We start from the raw sequence: 18,475 nt of genomic DNA on the forward strand, positions 1-18,475 counted from the left end.
AACCATGCCTTACGCTTAAGGCAATCTTTCTGAAAATGTCCAAATTTCTTGCAGAAATGACACTTGTCATTCTTATGTTCCTTTTTGTGGATTTGAGAAAAGGACTCATTAGTCTTCATTGGTCTTTTCTTACCCTTCTGATTCTTCTTTCCGAACTTTTTACCAGCCCTTGATTGACTCATGAGATTAACTGAGTGAATCCCTTGTCCCTTAAGCCTTCTTTCCTCTTGATTTAGCATTTTATGCAATTCGAGCACATTCCACTTATCTTTAATGGAATTATAATTCACTTGGAATGTCTCATACTCGTGAGGCAAAGAGTTTAAAATAAATTGAACAAGGAAAGTATCACTCACTTCCATTTCCATGGACCTTAATTTTGCTGCTAAGGTTAACATCTCAGTAACATGCTGATGCATGGAACGCGAACCATCAAATTTCATGGTGGTCAGTTTACCCATAAGTGTGCCTGCTAGGGCCTTATCAACACATTCAGAAAGTGAATTTTTCTCCACATGTTTCAACAAATCCTTAGCACTGTCAAATTTGGGAATTGTTGACTTGATGTTGCTTTCAAGTGTCATTCGCATAAGCATCATGCTGAGTCTATTTGACCTTTCCCATGCTTGATGGAAGGCTACATCATCAGCACTGCTATTATCATCAATAGCAGCGGGCTTGTCAGTCAAGAGTGCTAGATCAAGATCCAGAACACCGAGGTGAAACTGAATTTGTTCATGCCACTCAGCAAAATTCAGCCCATTAAACTTTACAATAGACGCAACTTGTGAAAGCATTGAAACACAACTTAATGCCGCAATACATATAAAATACTTAGACATTAATTCTACATTAACACAAAGTAAATACATTTAACTAACATACTTATAAACAATTAAATACATTGAAAGTCTCCTTTGGGTGATCCAACAACGTATAACATTAAACATAACGATGTTCAATTCATACAATTTTCACATAATTGGTTATTAATTATATTACGACTAGATTTGTTTTCTATCTTTGGATATGCTAAACAACCTAATCAAATATAAATAAATAACCGCTATTATGTTTATAATTATGAAATAATTGATCAACCTTTGGGCGACTCTTAAATATTTCATAATTATTAAACTTCAATTTACCCAATATAATAGAAAAATAAAATCATGTCATTTCATTATAAGCATCACATAATCATGGGTAATTGAAATTTTTTTTATTTAAATTTGATATCTATGAAACTTTATAATTTGGTCACTTTGGTGACTAACAAATAATCATAATTAGATATCAAATAATTATAATAAAATAAAATCATAAAATCAATAAAGCATGACAATCTAAAAGAAATATATAATATAGTGATCACTGCATATCAATATGGAATATCTTAGAGATTGAATCAATATTGACCATATACATAATTAACACTGATGCAGTAATATTACGTAAAAGACAGTAATAAATGCCTAAAGGCAAAATACATATTCATGCCAATACATACAACCCTCACATGCAATATATATCAACCATGCGAATATCTTAATGCATGCTTATTACATGTCTATAAACGGAAGCAATGAATTAAAAGGCCGTACATGCCAATTCATAAAACCATCCGGATATATAAAAAATATTATAATATGCATCATCGTCATGCAATGTAATATGTCGTACATGCAATGAAATTCTATGCAGCTTATTCATCATCATCGTAAAGCTAAAATTCATAAATCCATTATAATTTGTCAATGCGTAAATGCAGTAATATAAGATGCAGATATAAACCTTTCTTCATACATAGCACAACTTGAGAAGCCAATTCCAAAACCATGTTTTAGTCTATATTGCTTTATTTAAACATGCACTGTAACTTTAATTTATTGGTTTTCCCATGCAGCATTCACACATCCCCCTTATTCATACATATTTGAAATACGTATCTGGGGGAGAAACAAAAAGAGAAGCCAGAGAGAGACATCACTAAATTAACGGAATGTGCGAATGTAATTAGAACAATGGCGGCTACATGCATGGATCATCATTATATATATATGAAAAGGCATATATTAATTCTAAAGCCTGGGCATACATACGCAAACTATACAAACAATACGTAATTGAAAATAATACTGCTTTTCATCATAATATATGGAAAACTATATGTTCTACAACCTGGCTCTGATACCAAATGTAAGTCAAATATTTAAGCATACAGGACCTTAGGAACATATCATTTTCACATATACTTAATTAGCGTTTAAACAACATACCTGGCTCTATGGTTTTGCAGATGCTTCAATGGAGACTTGATTTCTCCCTCCAGACCTTGAGCTTTCCCTTAGCCTAAGAACTCTGATGGAGAGAGGATCTTAGTTTATTTTCAGAAGGTTGGGGAGAGGACCAGAGTCCCTAAGAAGTTGATAAAACCATCTCACAGTTCCATCAACGTGAGATGGTTATCTGAGCAGTTGAAACTACTCCTTATATTATCCAACCAATAAAAGAATTATTATCATTATTAAATATAAATGAATATTTATGAGCCATAGAAAAATAATAATAATGAATAATATAATAACAGTGATAATTATTCTAACAGATGCGACGTTGAAGCTCCTCAACTCTGCCTTCTCCTCCCTTGGGCGACGAACAACCGCAGATCAATGGGCAGCAACGGCGTCTCCTTCCTCCCCTGTCTTCCCGGCGAACTCGTAGCAGCGGTGGAGATGGCGGGCAGTAGTGGCGGTCTCCTCCTCCCCGTCCGGCGCGAGCAACATGAAGCGGTGGTGAGGTCGGCGGTCATTGTTCTCTCCGGCAAAGCTCTCCCAGCAGTAAATGGTGGCCGGCATTGGACGGTGGATGGCGGTGCGATGCTAGTTCGGGCAAAGTGCTTTTGGCAGAGATGGATTAATGTTTCCTGTTTGTTTTGTAAGGTAATTAGGTGCTAATTACTCATGCTCAAGCTTTAAAAGTGAACTAGGTTGATTAGATTATGATAATAGGATTAATTGTAGCTTAGTTATGGTTTATGGTTAATGATAGAATATTAAGGCCATTAAGATGATTCTAATTATCTAATAAGATTATTGGTTAGAGATTAGGATAATTATAATCATGTTTAGATTATTGAGCTTATTGTGGTTGATGTATTAGTTGTCATTAGTTCTTATTGTAATGGATATAACGCCAACAAGGGAGACCAGCAGCCTCATCTTCCAAAATACCTCTAATCTCTTGGGGTGGGTCCTTTAGAATGAGTATTCCTCTGTTAATTCCATGAGCCATTGCAGCTAGCTTGTCAGCAGTGCCATTTTGTTCGCGTGGAACCCAGGCCACTTTCCATACTTCAATTCTGAATAGTTCCTTCTTGCACGCTGTCAAGATGTTATGCGTAGCCGTACTTGACCTGGTGTTCTTATTCATGAACTCCACTATATCCTTCGAATCACATTCGAAAATCACCTTCTTGCATCCCTGCTGTGCTGCAACTTGTATACCTCTTAGCAAAGCCCATGCCTCGGCTTGAATGGGTATTAATATCATCATGGCCGGATGATGGAGTTTAAGGAATACCTAGGTGGGTGGGTAATAATGGATCTAGATCTTTGCTAGTGGTGATTGGTCATTAAATGTGGACTCAAATTGGTTCACAGGTTCCCTATCGTAGCCTATCATTGAGTTGAGCCTAGGATTGGTGTTGCTATTGGATTGATAACTATTTTAAAATACCTTAGTGACTAACGGGTAGAGACCGACGGGTGATCCGAAGGGCATGTGAGTGTGTCAGTTTTCCAACCGTTGAAACCTTAATTTACGCTTAACATAGCTTTTTGTTCTGCAGAAAAGGTCAGGGCATTTGATGGAAAATCGAACTTGGGATATGTTTCTAGGACTCACATTGCCTTGGGCATATTCACTCAACCTTTTAAGGTTTTGAACTGTACAACTCAGAGAATGTCTCGAGCAGTCATATCGAGTGGTTAACTAGGTTAACGCCTCAAGCCTTAAGTTCTCTTTGATACGAATGTTTGATCTTACCACTCGTCCCTTAACTCCTCGAAAGGTAGGTCATTCCTAACTTCGACCTTTGCGACCCTCCGGTTACGAATGGTTGACTTTACCATTCGGTCTTGTGATATTTCGAAAGGTAAACTCTTCCACCTCTCGGTCTTTGCAACATTTCGGCCACTCGGTCACTCTCCTTGTCGAGCTATTCGAAAGATAACCACTCTGGTTGATCTTCGACTAGTTATCTTATTGACCTCTATCTCGAGTCATTCAGATGTGTACATAATTTACTATTCGAGGTACCATTCAGTTTGATTCGAATGTTGAGCAGAAATATCCTTAGTCTAGAGAATAAAATAAATGGGGTCTAAATTCCTAGTGTTTGGTATCATCAAAATATAAATACAAATGTTCCTAACACTTCATTAGAGTAAGGTAATGATAAATTAAATTTCTTGTCATACTCAATTGCATTTACATCTTCACAAGATCCTACACCATGATACTCCATATACAGATTACTGCTTTCTCAAATTCTTATGCATCATTCAATTGTATATCACTTGCAATTGAATCATCAAACTCCATATTTCGATCCAACTCACTATCCTCACTTCCATTCTGATTGTCCTTACTTATCTCACCTTCATATTTTACACCCATTTCACCTATGACAACCCAAATCTCAACTTCCCTTTGCTTATTTTCAAAGTTCAATAAATTACATGCCTCTAAATCAGAAACCATGTCAATCAAACCACCATTTCCCAAAGTATAGAATTCACAGTAACTCATGTTATATCCTAAATCTTCAACTAAATCCTTAAGGATCATAAACCCCCAATGATCAACCTCCATATAGTCAAAGTAGTCTATGTTCCCTCCTATATATGAAACTACATTATGCTCTCTAATTCTTCCCCTATGTCTAACTTTGAGGGAAAATAAGTCATTTTGTTCTTGGATATCTGATTTGCAAAAGAAAAAAAAATAGACAAAAATAAATTTAAACAGCAATCCAAAGTCAAGTAAAGCACATTTAAAGTAAGCATACTAAAGCCGTCCATTCCACCATTACTAGTCCTCATTATACTAAAGCCAAAAAATGGCAATTTATTTACCATTACTGGTCCTCATTCCACCAAAGATGACATAACAAAACATAGTAAATACTCCTACAACATCCTCAAACACAACTCTTTACACAACATAAGGAACCCAAATGCACAAACCATACAGAATAAAGTACTGCCAACACAGGAACTTCTCACAACTAACATAAGGGGAAAAACCATGTTCTTGTACACCTTTTTTGTGTATAAAAAACAAAAAGACACAATTGTATGTCAATATAAAACTACTATGGAATTTAAAACTTACTATATGTTGGAATTTGGGCACTGTTAATCTTTTGACATTATGCCATTATAGATGATCTCTATGTCTTCAAATTTACATCAATTGACTACTCTGCTTGGGCTTTCGCAAGTTCACTTTTACTACTCTGGAAGGATTTTTGAATGATTTTTTATTAGGAAGGATTGAAGATGTATGATTTAGGGGTACACGTCTGCGGTAATTTCCCTAATTATAATCGTAAACAAGATAGAAATGAGGACAGTGGAGGGAAACAAATGAAAAAGACGGATTTTCCCTTGATTTTAACCCCTCATTAACCGAGACCCTAACGAAAGATGAATTTGAGTAAAGTTTTCATGGTTAGAAGACCAATTAATGTTGTGAAATTAACAAATGACTATAATCAATGAACCATTCTGGGAATTTACTCTATCTTCTGGCAAAGAAGTTTGACTAATTTAAATAAAATGATTCCATTTGGAACCAGCATGTAAAGTGTACACTGGTCTACCATGTAATTTGCAATTCTCACCTTGATAGAGCGATAGGGAGTGTTTAGAACAGTGAGAATAGGGAGATTGGAGTATTTTATTACGAGTTAATACCTAATATAGTCTTCAAGTATAGTGGTTTTACTCGATTTAGTCCTAAGTGACTTTCTATGCTTAATTGAATCTTTGACTTTGATGGTTTTTACAATATTTAGTCCTCTGTTAGTAATTTCATTTGTGGATAGTTAAAAATAGGGTTAACATAGTTATTTTTCCTCCCACATCTTTTTGGTCATATTACTCTCTTCTCCTTCTTCTTTTTGGTTGTACCAGTCCTCTTCCCTGGTTATATTTCATTTGGCAGAACAATGTGGATTCATTCCATAAGCTCTTCTCCCTCCCCTTTTTTGTCGTACAAGTCCTCTGCCTTGGTTATATTTCATTTGGCAGAACAATGTGGATTCATTCCATAAGCTCTTGGAGCCACTATGTCGCCACTACCACGACCGCCAAAACACAGGGGTGAAGTTAGAAAAGCTTCATCTCTTAATAATTTCTAAAGCTTTAACTAAAATCCAACCGCGAGTGGTGTCTCTGGGAGGTGAGCGTTGTCGTGGTGGTGAAGACTACAAAGAGAAGGACAACGAGGAAATGGAGGAAGAAACATTACTATTGCTACTACTACTGCGATTTTTATTACTACAACTTTCAAACTTTAGGATTCCATCAACATAACGTTAAAGTTCAACTAAAACAGAGATTAAATCAAAAGAACACAAGATGTTGTAAGGACACACCAGGCCACCAGAAAACTAACAACATTCGATCGAGTTTGTAAACGATGTGCATCAAAACTGAAACCATGTCACCCCTTCTCAATTGGTTTTTATTTTGGCAACCTTCTTTGTTTGTCTCCTCGACATTGAATTCTTTTTGCCAACGAAAAAGAGTAACGCTCCAATTAGTTGCAGACCCTATATAAATTTAACAAAAAGTTGAACAAATTCCTTATTGTTAGCATATTGGATAAATGTTGCCGGCCACTTAGAATTTCGACGGAATCGCCGTTCTAGGCGACCTAGGCACCGACTAGGTCGTGGCGGACTAGGCAGTCGTCTAGGTGGCCTAGGCAGCCTAGGAGGGCGTCTAGGCTGCCGATTAGCTTTTTTTTTTTTTTTTTTTAAATGAGTTATTTCACTCAAATCCACGCCGATTTTAGTGAAATAACCCTAAATTGTTCAAATCCGTCACAAATCCAAAAAATATAATAACAAAAATTTGAAATTAGGTACTCTAATATTAATACTTTGTGAGTTGTAACTTTGTGTTGTGTTTTACTCCCTCTGTCCCATTTTACCTGTCATGTTTACTATTCATTGGTCAAACCAACTCTTTCTTCATTGCTTATTTTCTTCCATAATTTTTAATTATTTTTAAATTTATTTTTTTTGTGTTTAATAGTACTTTTAACGTAGTTTCTAAATATATAAATTTTATATACTAATACTAAACTTAATATTATGAAAATTTGAATTAAAAATAACTTCAGTCAAGCCTCGTTAACCGAATCAGACAAACAAAATGGGACGGAGGTTAGTAATTCTTTAAATCTTTATACAATTTACAATTATAGGTGTTTTTAGGTTAACAGAGTCAATAGTACTAAAAAAAAGGTTAATACTTAATATTTTAGTATTAACTCTTAAAGCATTAAATAGTTTATAATTATCAAGTTTTAAATAATTTTTTGAGAAAATTACACTTTTGGTCCTGTGACTATTGGGTCTTGTTAATTTCAATACTTGACTTTAAAAACTAACAATTTAGTCTTGTAACTATGCAATTTTTAACACATTTAGTCCTCCTGGCCAAATCACCGGCCAATTATCACAAGAATCTTTTAATCCATTTTAATTTTTTTTTTAATTCGGGGGAAAATTGGTCATTCCAGTTCTTCCTTCTTCTTTGTTCTTTTTCTTCGCCGATATCTTCTTCGTTCTTCTTCTTCGTCGCCGGTATTTGCAGACTTCAAACAACTCCATCTTACCAAACACCCCATAAAAGTTGAAGGTGAAATGCACTGCAGCGGTAATCTGGTAGCCGCCTGCACCGGCTTTACTAGTAAAAAATGAAATGAATCTGAACTGTTGAACTTCGACACAACACTTGTAATTTGAATTGAATCTGTTTATGGATTGTAGAGGGAGAGAGAGAGATAGTTTGGAGACTTGAGTTTATTCCTAATTTTTTTTTACGGAATAATAATATGGTGAAAATTCATAGCCTCAATGAAGTATAAAGCAATTGATTTTATTGGAGATTTATTAAATTTATTTAACTATAACAAAGAAAAAGATGAATGTCGTAGGTAGTTAGAGATCTGGTGTGTCGACAGCGCATCATCAGTGGTAGTACTCCGACAACTTTCTGGAGAGTTCGTCCAACGGCCGGTGGCTTCAATCAGCTGGTCTTCAGCATCTGCAGACTTCAAACAACTCTAATCCTCCTCTACAGGTCGGAAACCGAGGCCAACAAGAAGCTGATGACAGGCTGGATTGAAATGGAGGAGTGCATTCAAGCCTACGGCGTCGATCAGAACTCCCTTGGAATCTCCTCCGATGATCTCTTGGAATCGCACTTCACGCGGAATCTCCTCCGGCGTCGACCTGACCGGATGAATTTTCCATTTTTTAAAACTTAAATTGACCGTTTTGCCCCCATGAACAAACAATTTAAAAATATTTACGTTTTCCGGCTACATTTGGCCGGTGATTTGGCCGGGAGGACTAAATGTGTTAAAAATTGCATAATTACGGAACTAAATTGTTAGTTTTTAAAGTCGAGTACTGAAATTAACAAGACTCCAATAGTCATAGAACAAATAGAAAGCTTTTGAGCCCTCTCATAATTATTACCCAGAACTAGATGCTTCATCTCAATATTAGGAACTTGAAAGGTAGTGTGTGTTGTAACATGCTTTGAGAAAACATTGAACTTTGGTTCCAATGCGTTGGTTACTACCCCGCCATCAACACCAAATTTATTTAGCTCTTGGTATGCAGAGAGAATAAAGATAGAGACGAAGAGGAATCTCCCAATGAAGGACAAAACGCCATTATAGTGCGGAAGTCTCAAGTTTCTCTCTCTCTCTCTCTCTCTCTAATATATTCTTTCTCTATGTAAAAGTAGATAGAGATTTAAGATGGGAAAGAGTACTGCAATTGGTTTTCATTGAAGAAAGCTTGGAAAAGTAAGATGATAGTCTCGACGGAGGACTAGTGCAACAAAAAAGAAGAGGGTAATTTGAACAAAAAGAGGTGGGAGAGAAAATTACCATGCTAACTCTGATTTTAACAGCGAACAAAAAGAATTGCTAACAGATGAAAATTGTATAAATTAATCAAAGTCGAGAATTCAATTAAGGGTGTGTTTAGAAACCCATAAAATGATTTTTGGAAATCATTTTCCAGGTTCCCGGTGTTTGGCAAGAGGGGAAAATGAAAGTCAATGGAAAACGTTGTCTTGGTCAATGGAAAATAATTGTTTTTTTAAGAAAAATGACTTTCCCTTTTTGGGGGAAGTCATTTTCCACACCTCATTTGCTACTACCAACATCAAATCTTTTCGTCTCTTGCCACACCTCATCTGCTCTCTTAGCTCCTTCTTGCTAAACCAGTTGCTTCTTCTTCATTTTCTTATCATCATCTCCCTTTTCGTCATTGTTCACAGCCACCAAAGTATGTTACCCACAATGGGAAACCTCCTCACTGGTTTCCGCATTGGAATCTTGATTGGATTCTACACGAAAAGTCGAAAACCATAGGCACTAGTTTCCGTAGCCGGAAACAAGTATGGTTTCAAACTGCGAAAACCACCGAAAAACTGCAAAAAAATAAAATAAATAAATCTATACTATATATAAAAATAATATCCTCCTCCAAAATTTTCCCGCCCAAATGTAGGGGCATTTTAGTAATATGGTAATTATTATGATAGAATAATATTAATTATAATTGGTTATAATTCGTTATTAGTAATATGGTAATTATTATGATAGAATAATATTAATTATAATTGGTTATTATGGTAATATTATAATTATAATAATTATAATTGGTAATATTGCATTATCTACCATATATATAGTAATGTAATAGCATAACATTTTCCAATTCAGAAATATGTTCAATATTTCGGGTATTGAGTACTCGAGAGTCACTGCCCACATATTTTAAGACAGACAAATTTACTTATGCTTTTCAAGAAATTGTTGATGCATATGGGTGAGTTTCATTGGAGGGAATTTCACGTGTATTTATATTTTAGTGATGAGAACAAAAATACTTCATATTTAGTAATTAGCTTTGTATAGAGAAGCAATTTCCTTTCAATTGCAACTCCATTAATCTCATTTCTTAGCACTGACAGTCAAGCACTATTTTTAGTTGTCTATATTATTTGATTACAAACTGATGTGATAGCAGTCTAGCAACTATAGTGTTACATTAGTTTTATTTATCTGATTACATATTGATTCTACACTCATGCATCATTTTATTTGATTACATAGTACTTAACGACTGAATTTATTACATATTATTTGGTTTTTAGTAATAATATAATTAATAAAAAAATTAAGTCAATTAAATATGTGTATATAATAAGAAGAAGAAATCATACCCTATATAGCTATATAACTACAAATCAATCAGTATATAATTATATATGTACGTTAGACAATTAGGAATTATTATAATTATATAATTAAGAAAACTGTAACGGATGTATATATTTATGTATATAGTTAATATTTAAATATCTATAAGAAAATTATTATACTTTACTTTTGAATTAGTCTTTTCCACATATAAATACAACCAATTTATCCCTAGCGTCCCCCATCATTTCTTTCTCCATATTAGTAGGGCTTCTCCACCCTGTATCTTCCCCATCATTTTTTTACATCAGTAGGTTGACGAACAAGATTCTATTTTTGTTGCCTCATCAATCGAACAATCAAAAGCTTCCAAATCTCACCAGCAATAGTAGAAGACAATGCAGAGCGCTTAGACTCATCTCTTTGCGCTCTTTCCGTATGAATTTTCTACATTTTTCTAACTATATTCCCCTTGTACTTCAATATTTTTTTGCAGTTTATATCGCTTGGTATGAGCTCGAAGATACTTAAGGAGGCTCTGCTTCAACAAAAGGTAAATGAGGAGGAAGAGGCTCGGTAACAGAACTCTAATGATTTAGTCTATGGAAGAGCGTAGAGTTGCGATCGAAGATGATGACGACGGTGATTTTTATAATTTTGTAGGGTTTTATTTAACTCATAGTCAGTATGTTGACTTCGAGGTTTGTATATGCCATTCAAGTTTCTATATTTTTCTTATACAAAGCTATAATTGTAAATTTATATTAGGCAATTATATTAATATAATTAATTATTAAGGCAAGTATAATTTATTTTGTACTGTCGACACATTATTTTTAATAATTTCGATTTAATAATATTATATCTTATTTATTATATAATATAATTATTAATATTATTGCTTAATAATTATTTATTGTAATTCTCTTCACCTTTTCCAGTGTACTATTATTGACACAAAATAAATTATACTTACTTTAATATATAATTATTTTTTAATTTAATTTTTTAATATTTATTAATGGTAATTATTTTGGTAATTTTTCACTTTTTTCGTGTAATTATTATGGTAATTTTATGGTAATATATTTCGAAATTGTGGCAATTTCATTAATTATTATGCTAATTTATGGTAATATATTTTAATATTAGAAGAGAAAAAAATATCATAATTGATATAGTTAATGAAATTATTATGGTAATTGCAACAATATTTGATAATTATAATTAATATAATTAACTTCATTGAGGAATATAATATTTCTTCCGTGGTAATATTTTTGGCAATTTCATTAAATTATAATCAATAAAATATGAAATATAATTAAGCAAATGAAATTATAAAATTAACAAAATATGTGTTCATAAATATTTAGAAATTTTTTAAATACATGCATATGCTCTACATTAATCATACAAAATTTAAATGTATTTTTTTTTAATTTCTAAATGTAAATTTTTAATTATAAATTTATCAATATAAATCTATACTATATACTATATATAAAAGTAAAATCCTCCTATTTCATTCTCCCGCCCAAAATTTGGTAATCAATTAATTAAATATTTTATTGGTCAAATAATTAATAAAGCTTATTTGGTAAGAAAATGTAAAATGGAAATTAACTAATATCTATCAATTGGTAATCTTGTTTCTATATTCACGTATCAATCAATACTATTAATAAAAGTAAAATCATCCCCTTCAACTTTCCCGCACAAACTAATATTATTAATTAATTGGTAAAAAAAATAATAAAGTTTAATTGGTTACAAAATTTTATTTCCCAAATTCTGATAATAATTAAACCATTATAATTGTGAGAATAATGGAAACAAATTCTGCCTAATTTTATTTAAAAAAGTAATTTATTAATTATTATTTACACCAATAATAGTAATTCGAATACTTATCTATAATTCTATATCTATACTACTATTAATAAAAATAAAATCATCCTTTGTGAAATTCACGCCCAAACAATAGTAAAGATAAAATGGAAAAGAAAAACTGATATTTCTAATTGATTGAAAATATAAAAAGATACTAATATATTTTTTGAGTACTATTGACTTTGTTACAATGTAGTATCTGTTAAAATAAATTCATTCAAATATGGAGGAGGAGAAAAAACTAAATGCGATATGGTGAAAATGAATATATTTAAGGTATAAAAGTAGGAATAAGGTTCAAATTGGCCACTGAACGTAACCTGAAAGTGCAATTAGACCACTGAATAAAAAAAAAGTGCAATTAGGCCACTGAACACTTCAAATGTATGCAATTTCACTTGATAGCAGGTTACCATTCATTTCATCAGGTTACTTGCTTATGTGGATGATGAGTTGCTATTTTGAAATAATTTTTTAATAATAAACTATTAAAATAATTAAAAAAAATTAATAATAATAATAAAAAATACCTACGCCCACCCCGTCCCTTAATAATACCCTTACCACCTTGATAGGAAACATGCGGATGAATCAAATTTAATTATTTAATTAATTAATTAATTTAGTTAATTATTATTATTATTATTATTATTTACGGAAAGTCAAATTCTTTCACAAAACAACTTTTACTTTATGATTTTGGATGAAGATTTCTGTTGTTTTGTGAAAGAAGTTGACTTTCCGTAAATAATAATAATAATAATAATAATAATAATAATAATAAAATTTGATTCATCTGTAGGTTTCCTATCAAGGTGACAAGTCTATCAAGGTGACAAGTGTATTATATATTAAGGGGGGAAGGAGGTGGCCTAATTGCATTTTTATTTTAATAGTTTATTATTCAAAATTATTTTAAAATGTCAACTCACCCTCCACATAAGCAAGTAATCTAATAAAATGGATGGTAACTTGCTATCAGGTGAAACTGCATACATTTGGTGTGTTCAATGGCCTAATTGCATTTTTTTTTATTTAGTGACCTAATTACACTTTCAGGTTACGTTCAGTGGCCAATTTAAACCTTATTTCTATAAAAGTATAATTGCACATATATTAGTGTAATTGACTAATAATAATTGCCTAATAATTATTATGGTAATTAATCTAAGCATTGGTCGTTGAATTTATTTTTATAATAATTATAATTAAATTATTTCTCATTTTCACATATTTATTTTAGTAACAATATCATTACATAAATCATATTACATATCGATCTTTTAAAGATAATAGTAGACAAATAAGGAATATATATTATTTAATTAATTGAGTAATACTTTTGCACTAATCTTATAATCAAATATTCAAATAAATATACACATTCAATATTAGAATTTTTTAGAATTTCATCTTTATTTTTATTATTTAAATATATAATAAAAAATTTTATCCGTGCATCGCACGGGTAATTAGACAATTATTTATTTTAATTCAAGTAAGAAAAATATTAAAAAACATAATTGATCCAACCAATTTCATCAATTGCACTATCTAATGTTATAATTTTTATAATTATATATCGATCTAAATATTTTTAAATTATTATAACAAATTTTTTTCGTGAAACGCATGGCGAAAATACTATTAAATAAAAATTAAAAAAAAATAAAAAAAACCCTCAATTTATTCCTCTTTCACTCTGCTCCAAACATCTTCCTCGATAGCCGGAAAACTGCCCATTCGTCCATCCTTGAAGTCAGCGACTCAAACTCTCTATGGAAACGGCTGCACAGAACAATGGGTCACTCGTCATACTCCACAATGCAGTGATCGTTACTATGGACGCTCAAAGCCGCGTCTTTCTGAAAGGCGCGGTTGCTATTCGAAGCGATACAATCATCGCCATCGGTCAATCCGCTGACATTCTTCTAAAATTCTCGTCGTTTTCAGCTCAAGTCATCGATCTCCATGGCCAATTTCTCCTCCCAGGTTCGTTCTGTCTGTCTATCTGTCGTTTGTGCGTTTTGATGTATGCCAAAGCTTTTCAGATATTTTATTAGAGTAGTATGGTTGGATGCCATATTGCCACTGATTTTTAGGGTTCATAAACACGCACGTCCACACGTCTCAGCAGCTCGGAAGAGGAATTGCCGATGACGTCGATTTGCTGACTTGGTTACACCATCGCGTTTGGCCGTACGAGTCGAACATGAGCGAGGAAGACTCTTACATTTCCGCTTTGCTCTGCGGAATTGAACTCATACACTCCGGTGTAAGTGTTTTCAAAACCGTTACGCATAGTTCAACTTAATTAGGAATAGCCGCGTGCTGATTGAAGTATGTTTTGGGACTTGAAAAAGGTTACATGCTTTGCGGAAGCAGGAGGGCAGCATGTATCAGGAATGGCGAGGGCAGTGGAATTACTCGGCATACGAGCATGTTTAACAGAGTCCATAATGGATTCAGGTGAGGGATTACCTGAATCCTGGGCTACTAGGACTACAGAAGAGTGTATTCAGGTTGGTTCTGCAAGGGATTACCTGCAAAAAACAGTCTTTTCAGACTTGAAATAAAATGAGTTAATACCAGAAATGCTCTATGTACTATTTTGACTATTTCGAAATTCTAAAATTGGTCCTTGACTAATATTCTACTAATTAGGTCCTTGACTATCCATTTGATACCAAAAATTGCTCCTCCAGAGAGATTTCTGATGAAAGGCTGCTTGAGGGTAATATTGGAAAGGAAAATGTTATTTACCCCTCCTAAATTTCCCCTAATATTTTCCCTCCATGATGTGACTTATATTTGTTGGGTGCCATTAATTGGCTAACCCATGCACTTTTAATTAAATGCTAAATAATCCAATTAAATTGTGTCACACCAGGAGGGGAAAATGGGAAATTGGGAGGGAAGTTTTTAGGAGGGGTACTTAGTATCATGTGAAGTTTATAAGTTGGTTGAACAATTTAAATTGAGTACCTAAATCAAGGTGATGCTCAATCCTGCAAGGTCCTTCAAGTTTGAAGGAAATGGTGCATAATGATGGGGTAAAACCACTGCTAGGAACTAACTCCCTCATAATAGTAGTGCATAACCCAGCACAGGCCTTCAGTGTATTTCATAAAATCTTTCCATATCTGTTCCATTTCCTTAGGCATTTTTGCAGAGAACTTATCCTCATAATACCTCTCTTTCCATCTTGGCTCCCCCAGCTTGACTTGGTCTTCTTCAGGATTTTCTGAGTTGAAAACATCATTCTTTTCACAAAGTAGCTGTTTAAGCTTGGCTTCCAATTCTTCTCTTAGAGAAAGAAAAGAGTTTATGAAAAGCCTTTTTCAAGCTCATCTCAGATTAATTAAGGAATCAGACATAGCCTGGTTCTATTCATAACAGGCAACGGGGGGTTGGTGTGGCCGCTTCGGGCCATCGAACTTAGTTTAAATTGCAAAGCTAAAGGAAGACTAGAAAATAAAATAGGGGGAAGATAGGCTAGGCCAGCAGCAAAAAAGCAAGAAGTTGGGCCTGATCTTGATCTATGAGGTGAAAGATCAAGGAAGGGCATTGGTCCGTCTGAAGCCAAGTCTGTCTTATAATAGTAGTAGTTGCCCCCTGATCCTCGAGTGATTCTCGTCGGGATTTCTTTTAAACTACAACTGCCCTTGCCGAAAGAAAGTAATCAAGAGAAGCTTTGAGGGCGGCTAAGGAAGGATAGGGAGGGGCCAAGTCAGGATGGGGGATAGTCAGATGACTTGAGGCTACTATTCAATTCAGCCCGAGAGAAATTCGAACTCAGCTAAAGCGACAAAGGAAATCAAGTACATTCGAGCATTCGATTCAGGCGCTGCAAGCCACGAAGCGAGAGCAGCTGCCAAAGCAATGGAAAAGTTGAGGTTATGAAATAGCTCGACTGATAAGGAGAGGGGGGGCATAGAATGAAACCTTCTAGAATTGATTCTGTCTCCCCTGATCTAAAGGTCAGATACAAAAGGGGACCCTATCCCACTATGAACGAAAAGATGCACAAGCTCTATCCATTATCCAATCACTTGACTTGAACCTAAAGTCTTGCCCGATAATGTCTTAAACAAAACAATCTGTATAGTTAGAATTCATGTCCGAATCCGGTAAAAGGACAAGAAAAGGTTTTACGAGGTACAAACAAAAATCCCTATTTATTTGATTTGTTACGAAATCGACCATAGATCAATTCCCTTTTTATTTGTTGGGAGTATTGACTACATCCCAATTCTGAGCCCAAATTAAATTGTGTCACACCAGGAGGGAAAATGGGAAATTGGGAGGAAGTTTTTAGGAGGGGTACTTAGTATCATGTGAAGTTTATAAGTTGGTTGAACAATTTAAATTGAGTACCTAAATCAAGGTGATGCTCAATCCTGCAGGTCCTTCAAGTTTGAAGGAAATGGTGCATAATGATGGGGTAAAACCACTGCTAGGAACTAACTCCCTCATAATAGTAGTGCATAACCCAGCACAGGCCTTCAGTGTATTTCATAAAATCTTTCCATATCTGTTCCATTTCCTTAGGCATTTTTGCAGAGAACTTATCCTCATAATACCTCTCTTTCCATCTTGGCTCCCCAGCTTGACTTGGTCTTCTTCAGGATTTTCTGAGTTGAAAACATCATTCTTTTCACAAAGTAGCTGTTTAAGCTTGGCTTCCAATTCTTCTCTTAGAGAAAGAAAAGAGTTTATGAAAAGCCTTTTTCAAGCTCATCTCAGATTAATTAAGGAATCAGACATAGCCTGGTTCTATTCATAACAGGCAATGGGGGGTTGGTGTGGCCGCTTCGGGCCATCGAACTTAGTTTAAATTGCAAAGCTAAAGGAAGACTAGAAAATAAAATAGGGGAAGATAGGCTAGGCCAGCAGCAAAAAAGCAAGAAGTTGGGCTGATCTTGATCTATGAGGTGAAAGATCAAGGAAGGGCATTGGTCCGTCTGAAGCCAAGTCTGTCTTATAATAGTAGTAGTTGCCCCCTGATCTCGAGTGATTCTCGTCGGGATTTCTTTTAAACTACAACTGCCCTTGCCGAAAGAAAGTAATCAAGAGAAGCTTTGAGGGCGGCTAAGGAAGGATAGGGAGGGGCCAAGTCAGGATGGGGGATAGTCAGATGACTTGAGGCTACTATTCAATTCAGCCCGAGAGAAATTCGAACTCAGCTAAAGCGACAAAGGAAATCAAGTACATTCGAGCATTCGATTCAGGCGCTGCAAGCCACGAAGCGAGAGCAGCTGCCAAAGCAATGGAAAAGTTGAGGTTATGAAATAGCTCGACTGATAAGGAGAGGGGGGCATAGAATGAAACCTTCTAGAATTGATTTGTCTCCCCTGATCTAAAGGTCAGATACAAAAGGGGACCCTATCCCACTATGAACGAAAAGATGCACAAGCTCTATCCATTATCCAATCACTTGACTTGAACCTAAAGTCTTGCCCGATAATGTCTTAAACAAAACAATCTGTATAGTTAGAATTCATGTCCGAATCCGGTAAAAGGACAAGAAAAGGGTTCTAAATAAGAAGCCCTTTGATTTGAATAAGCGAGGCTTTCCCGATAGAAAGATTTGCATGCAACAGGGATCCCAATTCCGTGTATCCGGGTAAGCAAGCCCTGCCCGCCAGCTTCCACCCAGACAAAAAAGGTGAGCGCCTAGCGTGAAAGCTTGCTTGACTAAGTAATATAAGGCAAGAAGCAAGTGATCCTTCTAATAAAGCTCTCCGTCGCTGGTCATGTCGACTTCAGCCCCTCCGGACCTTAAAGAATTCCAACACCCTATAAACTTAACAACAACAAATAAACAATTTCTAAATAACCAAGGAAGACGCTTATAGTCTTTAGACTAATACTCACGCACAACGGCTTCACAAGAACTATATGAATAGCTAAGTAGCGCTAGTCTAAACTAGAAGCCGTTGCTGTTGGCTTTCACGGTTTAAGCGTCAGAAATCAATCAACCTAATTCTCCAAATTCTTTTTTCTTCATGTAACTCTTTCCAAGCGACATGTCAGGTCCAGGGCATCCCAATTGAAT

General features: G+C 34.5%; 2 protein-coding genes across 5 annotated transcripts in view; both read left to right on the forward strand.

The window, feature by feature from the left end:
• Positions 1 to 2,647: 2,647 nt before the first annotated feature.
• On the forward strand, positions 2,648 to 4,010 carry LOC116028097. The gene is made up of 2 exons (XM_031269896.1): positions 2,648 to 2,942; positions 3,851 to 4,010. The coding sequence occupies exons 1-2, from the start codon at positions 2,673 to 2,675 to the stop codon at positions 3,944 to 3,946; spliced, it is 366 nt and encodes a 121-aa protein (XP_031125756.1). The 5' UTR covers positions 2,648 to 2,672; the 3' UTR covers positions 3,947 to 4,010.
• A 10,123-nt stretch (positions 4,011 to 14,133) lies between these two features.
• LOC116027747 (5-methylthioadenosine/S-adenosylhomocysteine deaminase-like) overlaps positions 14,134 to 18,475 on the forward strand; it is a 17,688-nt gene continuing 13,346 nt past the window's right edge. For 3 of the 4 annotated variants that reach the window (XR_004099994.1, XM_031269485.1, XM_031269486.1), the window contains exons 1-3: positions 14,134 to 14,409; positions 14,520 to 14,692; positions 14,781 to 14,939. Coding sequence is in view for 3 of the 4 variants with exons in the window: in XM_031269485.1 (XP_031125345.1) it covers positions 14,196 to 14,409; positions 14,520 to 14,692; positions 14,781 to 14,939 (546 nt within the window). In the remaining variant the exon portion in view is untranslated. The remainder of the gene's footprint in view (positions 14,410 to 14,519; positions 14,693 to 14,780; positions 14,940 to 18,475) is intronic. The other variant, XM_031269487.1, reaches the window with a different exon arrangement.

Source organism: Ipomoea triloba, chromosome 8, assembly GCF_003576645.1.
Source record: "Ipomoea triloba cultivar NCNSP0323 chromosome 8, ASM357664v1".
NCBI classification, from domain to species: domain Eukaryota; kingdom Viridiplantae; phylum Streptophyta; class Magnoliopsida; order Solanales; family Convolvulaceae; genus Ipomoea; species Ipomoea triloba.